The sequence below is a fragment of the Chiloscyllium plagiosum genome, unplaced genomic scaffold (assembly GCF_037043375.1).
Source record: "Chiloscyllium plagiosum isolate Xiang-an unplaced genomic scaffold, Cpla_swu_hap1 HiC_scaffold_36, whole genome shotgun sequence".
Classification (NCBI taxonomy): domain Eukaryota; kingdom Metazoa; phylum Chordata; class Chondrichthyes; order Orectolobiformes; family Hemiscylliidae; genus Chiloscyllium; species Chiloscyllium plagiosum.
This window is the reverse complement of record NW_028270174.1, coordinates 96,269-113,305: the sequence shown is the minus strand read 5'-3', so window position 1 is coordinate 113,305 and position 17,037 is coordinate 96,269. Positions and strand designations below refer to the sequence as shown.

General features: G+C 38.8%; 1 protein-coding gene across 1 annotated transcript in view; it reads left to right on the top strand.

Annotated features, from left to right (window-relative positions):
• Positions 1-17,037, top strand: part of srp72 (signal recognition particle 72) — a 75,171-nt gene that overhangs the window by 31,190 nt on the left and 26,944 nt on the right. The window contains exons 8-13 of the mRNA XM_087979826.1: positions 953-1,084; positions 4,951-5,079; positions 7,872-7,944; positions 8,124-8,188; positions 12,533-12,628; positions 12,915-13,018. Of these exons, the coding sequence (XP_087835952.1) occupies positions 953-1,084; positions 4,951-5,079; positions 7,872-7,944; positions 8,124-8,188; positions 12,533-12,628; positions 12,915-13,018 (599 nt within the window). The remainder of the gene's footprint in view (positions 1-952; positions 1,085-4,950; positions 5,080-7,871; positions 7,945-8,123; positions 8,189-12,532; positions 12,629-12,914; positions 13,019-17,037) is intronic.

The following is a 17,037-nucleotide window of genomic DNA, read 5'->3' as shown; positions in this document are numbered from 1 at the left end:
ATGAGGTTTTCCATTTGGGAATTATCAACTGACTGAGAATGGAGAACACTTATACCTTCAGCGACTGGTATAAGCATGCAGGTGCAGCAGGTTGTAGAGAAGGTAAATGAAATGTTGGCCTTCATAGCAATAGGATTTGCGGACAGGAGAAGGGATGTCATGCTGCAATTATATAAGATTCTGAAATATTGTGTGCAGTTTTGATCTCTATCTGAGGAGGGATGTTCTTTCTGTGTAGAGGAGTACAGCAAAGGTTTACCAGCCCGAATCCTGGAATGAAAGGACTGATGTTTGCGAATTTGAATTGGTTAGGATCATTTTTGCTGGAGTTTAGAAGAATGAAGAAGGATCATAGCAACCTTGTAAAATTCTAACAGGGATGGACAAGGTAGATGTAGGAAGGATGTTTCTGATAGTGGGCAAAGTGCAGAACCAGAAGTCACGCTTTGAGGATATGAGGTAAATATTTAGGACTGAGATGAAGAGCAACTTCTTCACTCAGAGAGTGACAAGCTTGTAGAACTTGCTACCACAGAAAGCAGTTAAAAACAAAAAAATGTACAATTCTAATAAAGAATTGGATATAGCACATGAGCTAAAGGGACCAAAGGGTTGGGGGGGGGGGAAGCGGGAATAGGATACGAGTTAGATGGTCAGCCATAATGATAATGAATAACAGAGCAAGCGTGAAGGGCCAAGCGACTTGCCTTTTTTCTGTGTTTCTATGCTCTGGAAAGCATATGGAGTGAAGTATAAAGAAAAAAGTTGTTTCATAGTGAATAAAAACTAAACATAATGAGTTGATGCGGTTACTGTCAAGATTGAATGGGTATTGTGAGATACTTTTCTATTGTTTCTACCCTTCAGTTGCATCGCATCAAAAGTGTTCTCTTTGTAGCTTCATGCCTTTAAGCTGAAAGCTTATAATCCAAACTGAAACTGTCTTTTGTAGGACCAAAATGTGTTTGATTCCAAGAAGAAAGTAAAATTGACCAACACAGAAGGTGTGGAACATAAACTCACTCAGAAACAGCTACAAATTGTTGAATTCAACAAGGCTTTGTTGGCTATGCATACAAATCAGGTAATTGAACATGTTCTGTTTCCTAAATAAGCATCCCATCACCACAACTACCTGATAACTCAAAAAGTTTCTTTTTTCCCCAAAGATTTGTCCACTTCACTAGTGACAAATTGGTGCTGACTGAATGTTTGCTAAACTGTTGACACGACTGTGATTGTTGCATAATGTTGGTAGCCAATCCAGATAAATATACAAGTTGAACATTTCAGGTCATTGATCTTTGAGAAAAGCAAAAAGTAGCAAATGTAGAAGATTTAAGCTAGTACAAGTTTTGTTTTAATCCATCCTCCTGTTATCCTGCTTTAAACCTATTGCACATCTAAACTTTCCCAAAGTTGACCGAAAAAGACCTTGACCTTGGAGGTGGGAAAGCATTTAGAAATTGTAGCTCAGGATAAAATTAAAAGCCCCCCATGGACAATTTGGATCAACTTTTATTATGTTTCAGATTTGTACGGGGAAATCATGTTTAACTTTTTTTTAAAATGAGGAGAGAGTTGACAATAGTGTGATTGGTGTGTTTATTTGGACTTGCAATGTAATTTGGTGAAGTATTGAGGAACAAACATATAAGCAAAGTTAGAGCTCTTGGAGTAAAAGAAATTGTCAGGTTTCAGCAATGGCCAGGAGACCGAAATGTTTTAACAACAGCAGGAGCTTTATTGAAGAGGCGTTCACTGTGCAGCAGCAAGTTAGATTAAGTTGTTAAGTGATCAGATCTTAAAGTGTCAGCCCACCATACTTAGCAAATCAACAATAGGAACAGAGGGAAAATGAAGGTAAAATTTGGTTTTGCACCAGGAAGCGTTGGTGTATACGGATTATAAAATGTGTTTTTTTTTTAAATTTCACAGGATGTGGGTATTTCTGGCTTGGCCAGCATCTGTCTTGTATCCCTAATTGCTTTAAAAGGTAATAGTGACCTGCTGCAGTCTTTGTGGGAAACACTAAGTCCAGTTAAGAAGGGAATTCCAGGGTTTTGACCCAGCAACAATGAAGGAACAGTGATATAGTTCCAAGTGATGGTGCATGATCTGGAGGAAAAGTTGCAGGTCATGTACTGTTCATCTTATTGCATTTCTCTTCTATGCTGTAGAGGTACATGTGCATTTCTTATTTAACACATTTCTTAAATTGAAGCAGGAAAAGAGCAATTTGGGATTAAATATGCACAAGTCCACAAATCATAAGTGGCAGGGTAGATTGACAAAATGTTTGAAACATTTGGGATCCGAGGCTTTAAAATGTGGAGCATTGAGCCCAAATTAGGAAGTTGTGGCCAAGTAATTCTGAGATCCAGATAATGCTGTAGGGGCAGACGTATGAATCCTACAGTGGTGAAATTTGGATTGAAATACATCTGGAATAAAAAGTTACCTAATGGCAACCTTGAATCCATTGTTGTTAGTTCTAAAATGGAATTGTGTTCATTAGTATCCTTACAGTCAGAAACAGGGTAAGTTATAATGGGGAACAAGGAGATTGCAGACCCATTTTAAATACATTTTGTTTCTGTCTTCATAAAGGAGGGGACAAAAATAACATCCCAAAAATGTTGGCGAACACAAGTTTTGAGAGGGAGGAGATAAAAGTGAAGTTAACCCTTTAGAGAATAAGGATAGGGAAATAGTATTGGCGAACGAGGGAATGTCAGAGGAGTTGAATAAATACTTTGTATCAGTCTGGACAGTAGAAATTCTATGTGCTGCCTTTATCAAATTCAGTTAGTCCTCTTATATTTCCCACCATCTTAATTATGTGAAAATACATAAGACAGTAGTTTTAGCTAATTGCTAAAAGATTTGTAATCATTTTTGCTAAAGTTAGTTGTGGGATGTTCAGGGCGTAAAAAAAGTCATTTCCTAAAGCTGGTTAACTTCGCATCTGGGTCTAAATGCTTTTCCTTTAATACCTTTATTAATCATTGGTTATGTGTATCTATTTTCATGTTGAAAACTGCCCCAATGATTCTGAAGAACCTTTAACTAGAACCTATCGCTTAATAATATAGGTTATTAATTTCAAAGGAACATTTAATGCAAAATAGCTTGAGATGTTGTTCTGTTAGCTGTTTACGGAGCTGGTAGATAATATTTTGCACCTGGTGTTTGTTTATTTACTGGGAAAATTACCCTTTCATTTAATGTTGCTGGAATTAATCATTTATCAAATCTCAGATCTTAGCAGAACTGTTTCAAATGGGGAAAGGCTGGTTCCATTTTACTGTCCTTGGGAGTGCTTTGTTCAATGTTGGTTTTATGTTTTGCTGTGTCTGAGCAGGCTGTTTTGCTTAGTATCTGTCTGCCATTTTGTTTTAAATCCTGCTGATTGATTCTACTTTCTACCTATCAGTAATTTTGTGTTAACAGACATGGGCCAATCTATTGTGGCCAGGTACAGGCCAACCCTGTAGTCTTAATGAGAGCACATCTGGTGTATTGTGTGTAGTTTCAGTCTCCTTATCTTAGAACAGACATTGTGTCTGTGGATTGAGTGTAACAAAGGTTTACCAGAATCATGCTGGGGTAGCAAGCCATAAGGAGAAATAGGGAAAGTAGGCCATTCAGCCCATCTGGTCTGCTCTGCCATTCAGTGAGATAATCATTGATCTGATAATCTTCAACTGCACTTTCTTGCCTTTTCCCTTGATTCCTTTACTGATTAAAAATCTGTCTAACTACACTTTGAATATAGCACAATACAGCGCAGTACAGGCCCTTCGGCCCTCGATGTTGTGCCAACCTGTGAAACTGATCTGAAACCCATCTAATCTACACTATTCAATTAACACCCATATATTTATCCAATGACCATTTAAATGCCCTTAAATTTGGCGAGGCTACTACTGTTGCAGGATATTCCGCGCCCTTACTACTCTCTCAGTCAAGAACCTACCTATGACATCTGTCCTGTATCTGTCATTCCTCAATTTAAAGCTATGTCCCCTCATGCTAGCCATCACCATCTGAGCAAAAAGGCTCTTACTGTCCACCTATCTGTACACTGTCCAACCTATCTAATCCTCTGATCATATTGTATGTCTCTGTTAAGGCACCCCTTAACCCTCTCCTCTCTATCAAAAACAGCCTCAAGTCCCTCAGCCTTTCTTCATAAGACCTGCCTACCCTCCATACCTGGCAACATCCTGGTAAATCTCTTCTGCACCCTTTCCAATGCATCCACATCCTTTCTATAAAGCGGTGACCAGAACTGTACGCAGTACTCCAAGTGCAGCCACACCAGAGTTTTGTACAGCTGTAACATGAACGTATTTAATGACCCTGTCTAAACAGTTCTCTACAGAATTCCACAGATTCACTACCTTTGAGAGAAGAAAGTCCTCCTCATCTCTGTCCTTACCGGGTAATCATTTATTCTTGGATTATGACCCCTAGTCCAGATTCTCTCCCACAAGGGGAAACCACTTTTCTGCGTATATCCCGAACAATTTGTATGTTTTAATAAGATACCCTTTCATTCTTCTACGTTTCAATGAGCACAGGTCCAATCCGCTCAACCTGTCCTCATTAGACCGTCTACTCCTTTTGAGGTTCTGCATTTCACCATCCTACCTAACTTTGTACATTCATTCTGCAAAGCCTTAACCCTTTCCCTAACTATGTCATTCTTATCAATGTGTATAGCAACTTTTGGCTTCTCACTGTCCTTTTTTGACAATATGCAGTTGCTAATTATGACTTTCACGAAAGATGTATCACTACATTTAACGTTATTGGTTAAATAAAATGACTTTGGGGGGGGGGGTGTGGGGAAATGTCCTTAAAGTGTTGTATCTATGTTTTTCTAATAAGTGGCAATGTGATTTTAAATCTTGGAAATAAAAAGTGTGCATTGTTTGTGTTCAGGCAGACCAGTGTCGAAAACTAACCTTAGGTTTGCAGAAGCAGAATCCACAGACTCCACTGCCAGTATTAATTCAAGCAGCACAATATTGCCGTGAGAAACAACATACCAAAGCTATTCAGCTCCTGGAGGTAAGTCAGTTTGGAGACGTAGAACCATAGGATATAATTAATTTGATTTAGTGTGGTTTCAATCACACCTGTAGTGATGTTGCTTTTATGGATTGAGCTTCTTTGACTTAAAGTGATTATTCTTGCATCCGATACATATTTTACGTAGAGAATGTGACTGAAAGCAGGCTGTGTGTATTTATCTTTTTGCTGTTTGTGGATTATTAGAGTGATAGAGTCATAGAGATGTATAGCACGGAAACAGACCCTTCGGTCCAACTCGTCTATGCCGACCAGATATCCCAACCCAATCTAGTCCCACTTGCCAGCACCTGGCCCATATCCCTCCAAACCCTCCTTTCTTTTACCCATTCAAATGCCTTTTAAATGTCGCAATTGTACTAGCCTCCACCACTTCCTCTGGCAGCACATTCCATGCACGTACCACCCTCTTTGTGAAAAAGTTGCCCCTTAGGTCTCTTTTATATCTTTCCCCCTCACCCTAAACCTATGCCCTTCCCACCCCAGGAAGAGACTTTGTCTATTTGTTCTATCTGTGCCCCTCATGATTTTATAAACCTCTATAAGGCCACCACTCAGCCTCTGATGCTCCAGGGTAGACAGCCCTAGCCTATTCAACTCTCCCTATAGCTCAAATCCCCCAAACCTGGCAAAATCCTTGTAAATTGTTTTCTGACCCTTTCAAGTTTCACAACATCTTTCTGATAGGAAGGAGACCAGAATTGCATGCAATATTCCAACAGTGGCCTAAACGAAATCCTGTACAGCCGCAACATGAACCTCCCAACTCCTGTACTCAATACTCTGACCAATAAAGGAAAGCATTCCAAAAGCTTTTTTCACTATCCTATCTACTTGCGACTCCACTTTCAAGGAGCTCTGAACCTGCACTCCAAGATCTCTTTGTTCAGCAACAGTCCCTAGGACCTTACCATTAAGTGTATAAGTCCTGCTAAGATTTGCTTTCCCAAAATGCAGCACATCGCATTTATCTGAATTAAACTCCTTCTGCCACTTCTGAGCCCATTGGCCCATCTGATCAAGATCCTGTTGTAATCTGAGGTAACCTTCTTCGCTGTCCACTACACCTCCAATTTTGGAGTCATCTGCAAACTTACAAACTGTACCTCTTATGCTCACATTCAAATCATTTATATAGTGACAAAAAGTTGTGGACCCAGCACCGATCCTTGTGGCACTCCAGTGGTCACAGGCCTCTTAAAAAAAACCCTTTGTCTTCTACCCTTGAGCCAGTTCTGTATCCAAATGGCTAGCTCTCTCTGTATTCCATGAGATCTAACCTTGCTCATCAGTCTCCCATGGGGAACCTTGTCACACGCCTTACTGAGTCCATATAGATCACATTTACCACTCTGCCCTCATCAATCCTCTTTGTTACTTCAAAAACAGTTGTTAAAAATGCTGAATTGTATATAAAATGCTTTAGTCTGTTTATGAAAGATGTAATAAACTCTTATAAATTGGCTTTTTCATGGGATCTGAGCTACCAAAGATGTGATGAGTAAAACTATGAGAAACATTAAAGGTGGTGGCACGGTGGCTCAGTGGTTAGCATTGCTGCCTCAGAGCCAGGTACCCAGCTTCAATTCCACCTCAGACACATGTCTGTGTGATATTTGCACATTTTCCCAATGTCTGCTTGGGTTTTCTCCAGGTGCTCCAGTTTCCTAACGGTTGTACTGGCTAGGTGGATTGGCCATGTTAAATGCAGGATTGAAGGGATACGGTAGGAAGGTGGGTCTGGGTGCGATACTTTTCACAAGGTCAATATGGACTCGATAGGCTGAATTGCCTGCTTACACACTGTAGGGATTTTATCATAAAAGCCAAATTATAAAATCTAGCAGTCCATGATTATTATTATGGAGATTTCTCAAGCTCAAGTAGAAAAAACCTTGCATGGTGATTATTGCTCAGGGACTTCAACAGTGCATGCATTGCAAAGTCAAAATATGGGATTTTGACTTGATAGAGAAATCAAAGGTTTTTATTATTTCATATTGCATCACTGCATAGAACCACTAAATAGTCAGTTTCAATGGAACTCAAACCACTCACAGCTAATCTGGATAATTCGCTATCACTTTAATTGTTATATCTTCACACCAAGCCTTGGTGTCTATCTATTGTTAGTGCACATATCTAAAGATAAAAAATGTGACAGTGAACTCCAAGAATAAAAAAGGCCATGCACAAAACAAGGTAAGTGTTTAACTGATAAGTCTTTGTGTCCTTGATTTATCCATAACATTACTTCAGGCACATTTTTCAAAGTTCAGGACCAGACCTGACTGGTGTAATGTCTCATTTTTACTTGATCCACGCTTAAAAGTTACTTACCATCCCTATTTGCTCTTGTGCATGTGTTGATGAGCGCAAGTCTTGAACCTCATAGCCCATGTGACAACGTTGCAAAATGTTATTAGATACTGTTCCAGATTTTGAGCCAGTAACACTGATGGAATTTTTGCATCATTGTTATGGTTGGCCATACCTTTGTCCTGTGTCCAAGTCTAGATTAATGCAGTGTGGTTGACTTTGTGTGAGCTGTTTATTGTGAAGTGTACCTGTGCGGGAGGTGGGAATAGGGAACTGTGTTTGTGTATGAGCTGAGCGCACAGATCTGTAAATTGATTGTCATGTTTATATATGCAGCATATTGTTTCTAAACCTAAAATTTCCCTGTTACTAAGTTTGTTTAGTAGATGGGTTACTAATGAGTTGTTAGATAAATTATTAATCAGTGATTTAATTTTTATTTTAACTTTAAGGAAGTTTTGGAGCAGCATCCAGAAAGTGCAGTTGAAATTAAGATGACAATAGCACAATTATATTTGGTCCAAGGTTGGTATCCTTCCTTAGATATTGGTATTGTGGCATATTGATATTATAAAAGTTCATTTCTTGATATTTGGTTAAGTATTTTTTTGGAGGTTGTCCTGGAATGTAAGTCTAAGTTTTGTGGTTTTCTTAATGTTGAACTATTTCTTAAGTATCTTTGTGATTTTGCTTTTTCTCTAAAGGTCACGTTACAAAAGCTTGCAACATATTAAGATCAATTGATGAAAAGTTAAATAAACCAGGAATGGTAAGTTATAAAATCAGTAATTTTAAAACTAATGGGGATTATTAGCAAGGACAGCATTTGTTGCCAATCCCAAGTTATATTTGAGATGAGTGGCTTGCTAGGCCAGTTCAGAAGGGAAATAAGAGTCAATCACATTGCTGCAGGTCTAAAGTTACCTGTAGTCCAGATCAGGTAAGGATAGCGGATTTTGTTTCTTGAATGACATGAGTGAACTAGATGTGTTTTTATAACAATTGATATTACTTTTAATCACTGCCATTGCTGAGATTAGAAATTTAGTCATTGAATTTAAATTTTAACAGCTGCCATGGTGGGATTTGAATGCATGTCCTCAGAGCGTTAGCCTGGGCCCCTGGATTACTTGTGCAAGTGACATCACAGTTTCTGAATGTCCGAACTGATGTGATTGAGATATGTTGTGCTTTAAGATGTGTAACCAGTGTATTTAGTGATCCACAGGAGCAGAGGTAGACAATAGAATCACTTGTGCAACCTAATGCTGTATATTCTTCTTGGCCTCATATTCTTTAATATCTTAGGTTAGCAAAAATCAAGCAACCTCAGGTTTAAATTCCTATTGGTTGAGCATTAGTTGTCGTTTATGGAAGTGTGTTCCAAACTTCTACCACTCAATATATTTCTTATTCTTACTAATTTGTAGATACTGCCTCGCAATCCTCAACCAATGGAAATAGCTTTCCTCTCTACTCTACTGGTTTCCCTTAATATCTTGAAACCTTTGCTCAAACCATCTTTAACTTCTTAATTTCAGGGAATACAGTTTTGCTTGGTGTAATCTGTCTTTGGAATCCAGAAATCATTTTCAAAAATCTATACTGTACTCCCTGTAAGGCCATATATTTCCTAAGATTTGGTGCTAAAAATTATTCATTATGTTCCATGTGTCGTCCAACCAGAACTTTGTATAGCTATAGTTGTCAGTTGTTATAAAACCCGATCTGATTCATGAAGCTTTCTTTTTATCTCTCTGGGACATGGCCATCGCTGCTGGCTAGCATTTATTGCCCATCTCTAGTTACCCTTTAGACGGTGGTAGTGAGCTGACTTCTTAAACCACTGCAATTCCATGTGCTGTACGTAGACTTGAAATGCTCTGAGGAAATTTCAGTACTTTGACCCAGCAACTATAAAGGAACGGTAATTTCGTTCCAAGTCAGGATGATGAGAGGCTTGGAAGGACGCTGTATTTCAGGAGACAGTTACACCCCTAAAACTAACCAACTCGAAATCAGCCAGTGGTCAGGAACAGGAATGTGTGAATGTGAGTGAGGCAGGTAGAGGGATCCAGGAGGTAGACCTGTCCAACAGGTTCAAGAGTTTTGCTCCTTGTGTGGATGGGAATGGGGACTGCCAGGAGGATTAGCTGACTGATTGCAGCACCCGGGTGCAGGCAGCCATTCAAGTGGGGGGTGAAAGAGAAGAAAAATGTTGTTGTAATTGGAGATAGTACAGTTAGAGGCATAGACACTGCTCTCTGTGAGCAGGATTGAGATTCCAGAAGGTTGCCCTGTCTTGCAAACATTCAAAGAATTTTCTTCTAGTAGCCTTTTCAGGAAGAATGTTCCAAACGTTTTGAGGAAATATTTGCTCCTCATAAATTGGTAACTCTTGCTGTTTAAGCAGTGACCCCTGGATCTCGGCTTTTGTATTAGATTTCCTGATTACCTGCTGTAGCTGCGTTTGAACCTTCTCTGATTCATGCATTAGGACACTCTGATCCTTCTGCATCCCAGAGCTCTGCAACCTGTCACCATTTCGATAATATGTTGCTGGGACTGGAGGGTTTGAGTTATAAGGAGGGTGATAGAGTCATACATGGAAATGTGTTGCTGGAAAAGCGCAGCAGGTCAGGCAGCATCTAGGGAACAGGAGAATCGACGTTTCGGGCATTAGCCCTTCTTCAGGAAGGCCTTTCTCCTGATAGAGTCATACAGCATGGAAACAGACCCTTGCGTCCAACCAGTCTGTGCTGAACATAATCCCAAACTAAACTAGTCCCAGCTCCCTCCAAATATTTCTTTTTCATGTACTTATCTAAGTGTCTTTTAAATGTTGTTACTGTACCCACATTCACCACTTCCTCTGGAAGTTCATTTCACACATGAACCACTCTGTTTAAAAAAAAAACTGTCACGTCTTTTTTTAAATCTTGCTCTTCTCGCTCTAAAAATATGTCCCTTGAATTTGAAATCCCTCACTCTAGGGGAAACGCACTTGCCATTCATCTTATTTATACCCCTCTTGACTTTATAAACCTCTATAGGATCTTGACCTCCTACGCTCCATTGAAAAACATCCCATCTGATCCAGCCTCTTCTTATAACTCAAATTAAATAAGGATGGAGGGTCAGATGGTGCGTTGTTTCTGTCACAATGTTTGAAGCTCCGACTCCAGCTCGTCGACTCTGAGCCAGAGTTATTTCAGCGGCCAACGTTTTCTCCAGACATGGTCACTGGGAACCACAATGGGGTCCATCAGCTCCCACCTCATGCAGAAACAATGCACCATCTGACCCTCCATCCTTATTTAATTTGATTTAAATTTTTTTCATTTTTAACTTTTTATATTGCTGTGTATTTTCTCAATCTGAATCCAAGTTGTAACCAATAAATAAATTGTAACCAATAACTTAACAAGATTGAATGGGGGGTTGGGGTTGAGGGGTTTGGGTGGGGGTGGATCTTGTTGATCTCAGTTTACACCGCATCATTTTCCTCCACCTACAAACTGGCCCCACCATCAGATATATATTTCCCTCCCCGCCCCTATCCAGAGAGACGATTTCTTCTGAAACTCCCTCATCAGATCCCTCATCAGAACGCTGGGCAACTCCCTCATCAGAACGCTGGGCAACTCCCTCATCAGAACGCTGGGCAACACCTTTTTAAAAAAAAAATTCTGCAATTCTGCTGAGCTGCTTTTTGCCAGAGTTGTGTTTTTTGTGACCTCTGGTTCTCTGTAATGTAACAGTTCTAATGTTCTTCAAGCACCTCTGACTATCTGAATCAAGCAAATGCTTTTGTCGAATCATAGAATCTTAAAAGGAGGCCATCCTATACATCAAGTTTGTGCTGGCTCTTTGTGACAGCCACTCGGCTCATCTACTCCCCTACCTTTACCCTACAGTCTTGCATATCTGTTCTCTTCAGATAATTACCATTTTCTTTTCGAAAGCCGTAATTGATTTTGCCTCTACTAAATGCCCATGTTTTTCCCATGCTATCTATGGTTTTTCTGCTAATCATATTTAATCAGTTCCTCTGTTGCTTGACCCTTTTACCAATAGGGAGGGTATCTCCACCTCTACTTGGTCCAGGTCCCACATGATGAACCAAACACTATTATCAAAACAGAATTGCTTGTGCAGGATTGTGTTTCATAAGAAAATTTGACACACCTTCCTTTGTTGGAATCTTTCTAGTTTACTGTGTTCATAAGCAGATGGAGAACAAAGAATTCAGTAATATCTAGGATGTGAGATGACTTTAATTATCTAGACCAGCTTGCAAATTGTTTAATGCTTAAACTGATGTTTTCTATGCAGTCTAACAACTTAATCACCATTCACTTATCTGCCTATTTCTTACTCTGAGAACGTTGTGTTACTTAAATCCAAATATTAAAAATAATTTGCAATTCCTACTGCATTCTGTGGCAAAATAGTCAACAATTCTGCAAAATGCCACTAAAATTGAGCAACGTAGAAAGCTTCTTCAATCTAGCTTTTCTCAGTTCTGAATGCTGTTGGTTCAGATGCTGGTGCTGTGCCTTGTGATCTCCAACGCCTGGATCTTGTGCAGATTGTATACGTTAATTTTATACATCAGTTCCACAGAGTCAGCAGCATTGCGATAGTTGTATGAAGTAAACAATAATTTGTTTTACGGTGAGTAGGCAGGGGAAACTGGTCCAAGTACTTGGTGCATGTCTGGACATCCTAGAAAGAATATGGAACTGAAGATAAGTCTATGGTTTCTGGAAGAAACCAATTGGAGCATAAGATTCTGTCGTGGATTCAGTGGTACTTTTGTGGCAGGGTTTGATTTCATTTTGAGTGTTTTTTATGTGTACAGTATATATGTTTGTATTTTTGTGTAATTATGTCTAAGAAGGTTTAATTATTAGGGTATTGATATAATTTATATTTTGTGAACACTCTTCCATGCTGTGTGAACAGTTGTGCACCAAAATAATTATTTTGAAGATGTTCTTGGAGACTTTCCTGGCCTGAAATTCTTAGTTTCACTAAGAAGGATGAGCAGCTATTCTGAAATTGCAAGTTAAATTCTGAGCAATGGAATTGCAATATTATGTGTTAACAGGTTTCTGCGTTGGTTACCATGTACAGCCATGAGGAAGATATTGATAGTGCAATAGAGATTTTCTGCCAGGCTATCCAGTGGTACCAAGAACACCAGGTAAATATCTTTTGTGTACTTAAATGTGAATATGACAGCAAAATGTTAATTACAAGATAAAGAAATAGCTCACATCACTACCAGAATGGTATTAATTCAAACTAAAATATATCAGGTGTACAAAATACAATTGCTAATACACAGGAAAGAGCCAGATTATTTAAAAAAAAGTTAATGCAAATTTCCCAAAACTGCCTCATATTTTCCTTAGATTCAAAGAGTAAATACTGTATCAAAAGTAGACCTTCTAATATGGCACTTTGAATTATTTTCTTTTTAAATTTAGCCAAACACTCCGGTTCATTTGTCACTAGTCAGAGAAGCAGCCAATTTTAAGTTGAAGTATGGGCGGCAGAAGGAAGCAATCAGTGATTTGGAGCAACTTTGGAGGTATGGTTTTATTATTTTCATATGTTTTAGCAATTTAGATTGCAATAAAATGAGTTATTCAGGTATGAATTTTGAGTATTGATTTCAAAGCTTTTTTGTCTTTTATTCATCAGGACAAACAAAAAAAGCACTTTTCACCTGCATGAGAAAAGGCTGCTGATAGGCTTTCAAGTCAGCTCTGATTGGTTGAGGCATTACCCCAGCAATCTGTTGTCCCACGGTCAATAGATGTGAAGCTGGAAAAGCATAGTAAGACATACAGCTCCTATGTCTTATCGCCATTTGGCCTAACGAGTCTGCTTTGCCATTCAGAGATGAAAACTTGCTCACCTCCACTTTCATGCCTTATCTTCATAATCCTTGATGCTCTTGCCAATTTAAAAATCTGTCTTGATAGATTCACTACACTGAGATAAAAATCCTCCTCATCTCCGTCTTACTGAGGGGGCAACTAAAACTGTTCACAGTTCTGATTTGTATGTTGTATAGTTTTAGCAAAACCTTCCTTTTTTTATACTCTATTCGTTTTGAAGTAAAGGCCAACAGTCCATTTGCCTTCCCTATTATCGGTTAAACTTGAGAGCTAGCTTTTTGTGATTCATCCCATGAAAGAATTCTAAGGATCATATCTTTTTATTTTGTGTTTTCATTAAGGAAAAAATTGTGAATGGAAATGAGAAAGCTGTTTTGCAGTGTTTTGAAAACATGGATAATGTTTTGAAAAGCTATTTGCCTGACACCATAAAAAGCATTAGTAATCACTTTTTGAATAAGCAGTAATTTGAGTTTGAGCTGCAGATGATTTGGAGCTGATGGGGTGTGACAGATGCAACTTTTGATGGCAACAAAAATTTGATTGGCCTAAGGGCTAATGACCAATTAATGACAGGCGAATGACCGAGACACACTCATGGATAGCAACTGGTCACTAGTCCTTAGACTGGGATTGGTTCTCAGGTAACTGAACAAGTTGGAGTTGGGAATACGTTAGAGAGAGAGAGAAATGTTCAGTTCTTCCCCAGCTTGGAAGGGATCTCCAGTCTCTGTGTCAAAACCCACTGTAAACATGAAGGAAACCTAGCATCATATCCTGGGCAACTGATAAACTACATTACTCATTTGTGTGGTAGTATGAACTACGTTATGGCTCAAATTAAGTATCCTGTTATTGAAAAATATGCTCTTTCTGTACAGTAGTGTTGTAGGTAAATGACCAGAAGTTACCTTTAATTTGGCTACTTATTAAGAAATCCCACAGACAAATGCTGCAACATTGATTTAAACTTTATGGTATTTGGCAACCGAAATAAGACCCCTCAAATAAGCAAGTTAAGCCTCACAACTCAACTTGGGTATTACCTGATTAATGGTGGAATTTAGCTATGATTCTGTTAGTACTGTGTGCAATTTTCGTCTCCTTACTTGAGAAAGGATATACTCACAATGTGGAGGGGGGGGGTGCAGAGGAGGTTCACTGGGTAGTTCCCGAGTTGAGAAGGTTGGCTTATGAGGAGACACCGAATACACTGAGACTATACTCATTGGAAATGAGAAGAATGGAGCGGTAGAGGTGGAGGAATCTTATAGAAACGTAAAATTATGAAGGGAATAGACAAGATACAAGCAGGTAGGTTGTTTCCACTGCTGGGTGAAAGTAGAACCGGGGACATTGTCTCAAAATAAGGGGGAGCAGATATAGGATTGAGTTGAGGAGGAAATTCTTCACCCAAAGGGCTATGAATCAGTGGAATTCCCTGCCCAGGGAAGCAGTTGAGGCTACCTCGTTGAATGTTAAGTTTTTCGAACAGTAAAGGAATTAAAGATGAACAGGCAGATCAGTGGAGCTGAGTCCATGAAATAATCAGCCAAATGATCAGGGAGGTAGTTGTTGAGAGAGGGAACCATGGTTTACTAAGGAAGTTGAAGCTCTTGTCAAGAGAAAGAAGAAGGCTTATGTGAGGATGAGGCATGAAGGCTCAGTTAGGGGGTTTGAGAGTTATAAGTTAGCCAGAAAAGATCTAAAGGGTTCAATCCTTGAATGTTGGATTCTTAAACAATTTTCTCTCTTTCAAGTTTGTGGTGTGACGTTATCGATAACCTTAAGATTGTTTCCTCCCAGTATTGATTACATTTTTGTGGACCTCAAGTCTGTAGCTTGATTTCATATCAGAAGTAACTCTCCTTTTTCTTGTTGCATTCAGGTTAGTTGTCTGTTTAAAACAGTCCATCCTACAAATAACCCCTTTGCTTCAGTATATTTCTTCTGCAGGCAGTCTTAATTACCCATTTTCATGAGGCAGCAAACTATAAGCCATGTTATCTCTTTCCTCCCAGGAAAGAGCTTGTTTATGTTCCTTTGATTCTTTCTTTCCAGAGATAGTTAATCAGCAGGTTACTTTTAATTCCTTTTTCACAACTTCTTATTGTCCCTTTCATTTTCAGGAAAACTATTTATTCAAGAAAGAGTTATTACTGATTCATTCAATCCATGAAGTTATTGAAGTTCTAAAGTCTGTAGTTTCACTGTATCAATGTGAAATGGCTAGTCTTATCTGTTGCTCAAATATTTTTGACACTTTACACTCCAGGGTAATTTTAGATAGATTAAACACCACTTGAGGTTGATCTTAAAGATTTTGAAACTACAGAACCAAACATGACCTGGACCGAGAGTGGAACTAGTCCTGAGCATGTGTTCCACATTCACAGTAAATGGAGCAGACTAATGATCTCCCTTTCCTTGATATGCCAGTTGAGAATTTATGTTTATTCTGAGTCACTGCGGCAGTGTGCTGACAATTACACCTGCAATTCCCAGAGTCATCATAAAAGTTAAAAGATTTTATGAAGTATGCAAAGTTTCCTATTTCAGACCCAGATGGAAAGCATGGACCAAGTTTTTGTACTTGGAGAGGAATTACAATTAATTACAAGGAATTGGACTCTAGCTATGTAGAACAAAGAGGACAAGGAAAATAACAAAGAAAATTTACAGCCCAGGAATTATGGAATTATAAATTATCAACGTGTAACACTACTAACTAAAACTGTAATCTAATGTGTGAGAGAGTTGTTTTGAAAGCAGAGTTTGAAAGCGTGGGTGCTGTTTAACAAGCAAGTTATCTGACTGCCAACCAGTTTGAGATGATCCGAGAATCTTCTGCCAGACTTTGCTTCAACTGTCTGTCTCCAGATGCTTTCACCAGTTGATTATAGACACAAGGTGGCTGGTTCATTGATAACAGGGCTGAGTTATCACCGCTGCAGGGAAAAAAATGTTGAATGTGATTTATCAGTTGCCCAGGGTATGAGGCTAGATGCATAAGGATATATTCCAATACCAGGAAGACTGTGTCAAACAGCATGCCCATTCACCTATTCACAGTCGCAGAATGCTGACCTTGTTCAAGTAGCCCATGCTTCCAAACATGTGGTCCAAAGTTAAATGTCATTCTGTGCTTCAGTAACAATTGCTGGATAATTACAAATGTTGCTAAGAATAACTCTGAAAACCCAATTCAATATTAGAAAGTTGACATGCGTTTTCTAGAAGCTGCATATGTTCACACACAGGAACACTAATATCTGTAGAAAACAGGAATCCATTTAGCATGACACGTGTTAAAAATATAAAAAACATTGAAAGCAGTAACTCCCTGATGCATATCATTTGGCAACATCACAACCAATCAGATGACTTGGCAACCAGTTGGCACCTTTCCTCATATGGTGTAAATTGTAGCTAACTTTGAAATTCTCAAGTTCTTATCTTTGTTATTAATGACAGCAAGGCAAAAAGGTTCAACACCATGTTTTGTTTAAGCAATACTTGAATATGAATTTGTGACTTGATGTTCTTATTTTCAAATAGATGGCAAAGATCACTTTGCTGTTTTTAAACGACTGGTTGGGCTATCTTCTGAAAATACACTGAAAGTAATAATTGTTCATTCCAGCAGCAAGTAAGGTGCTGACATTAAGATTCCACATAAAACAGAATGGAATATGATTTTAGAAAA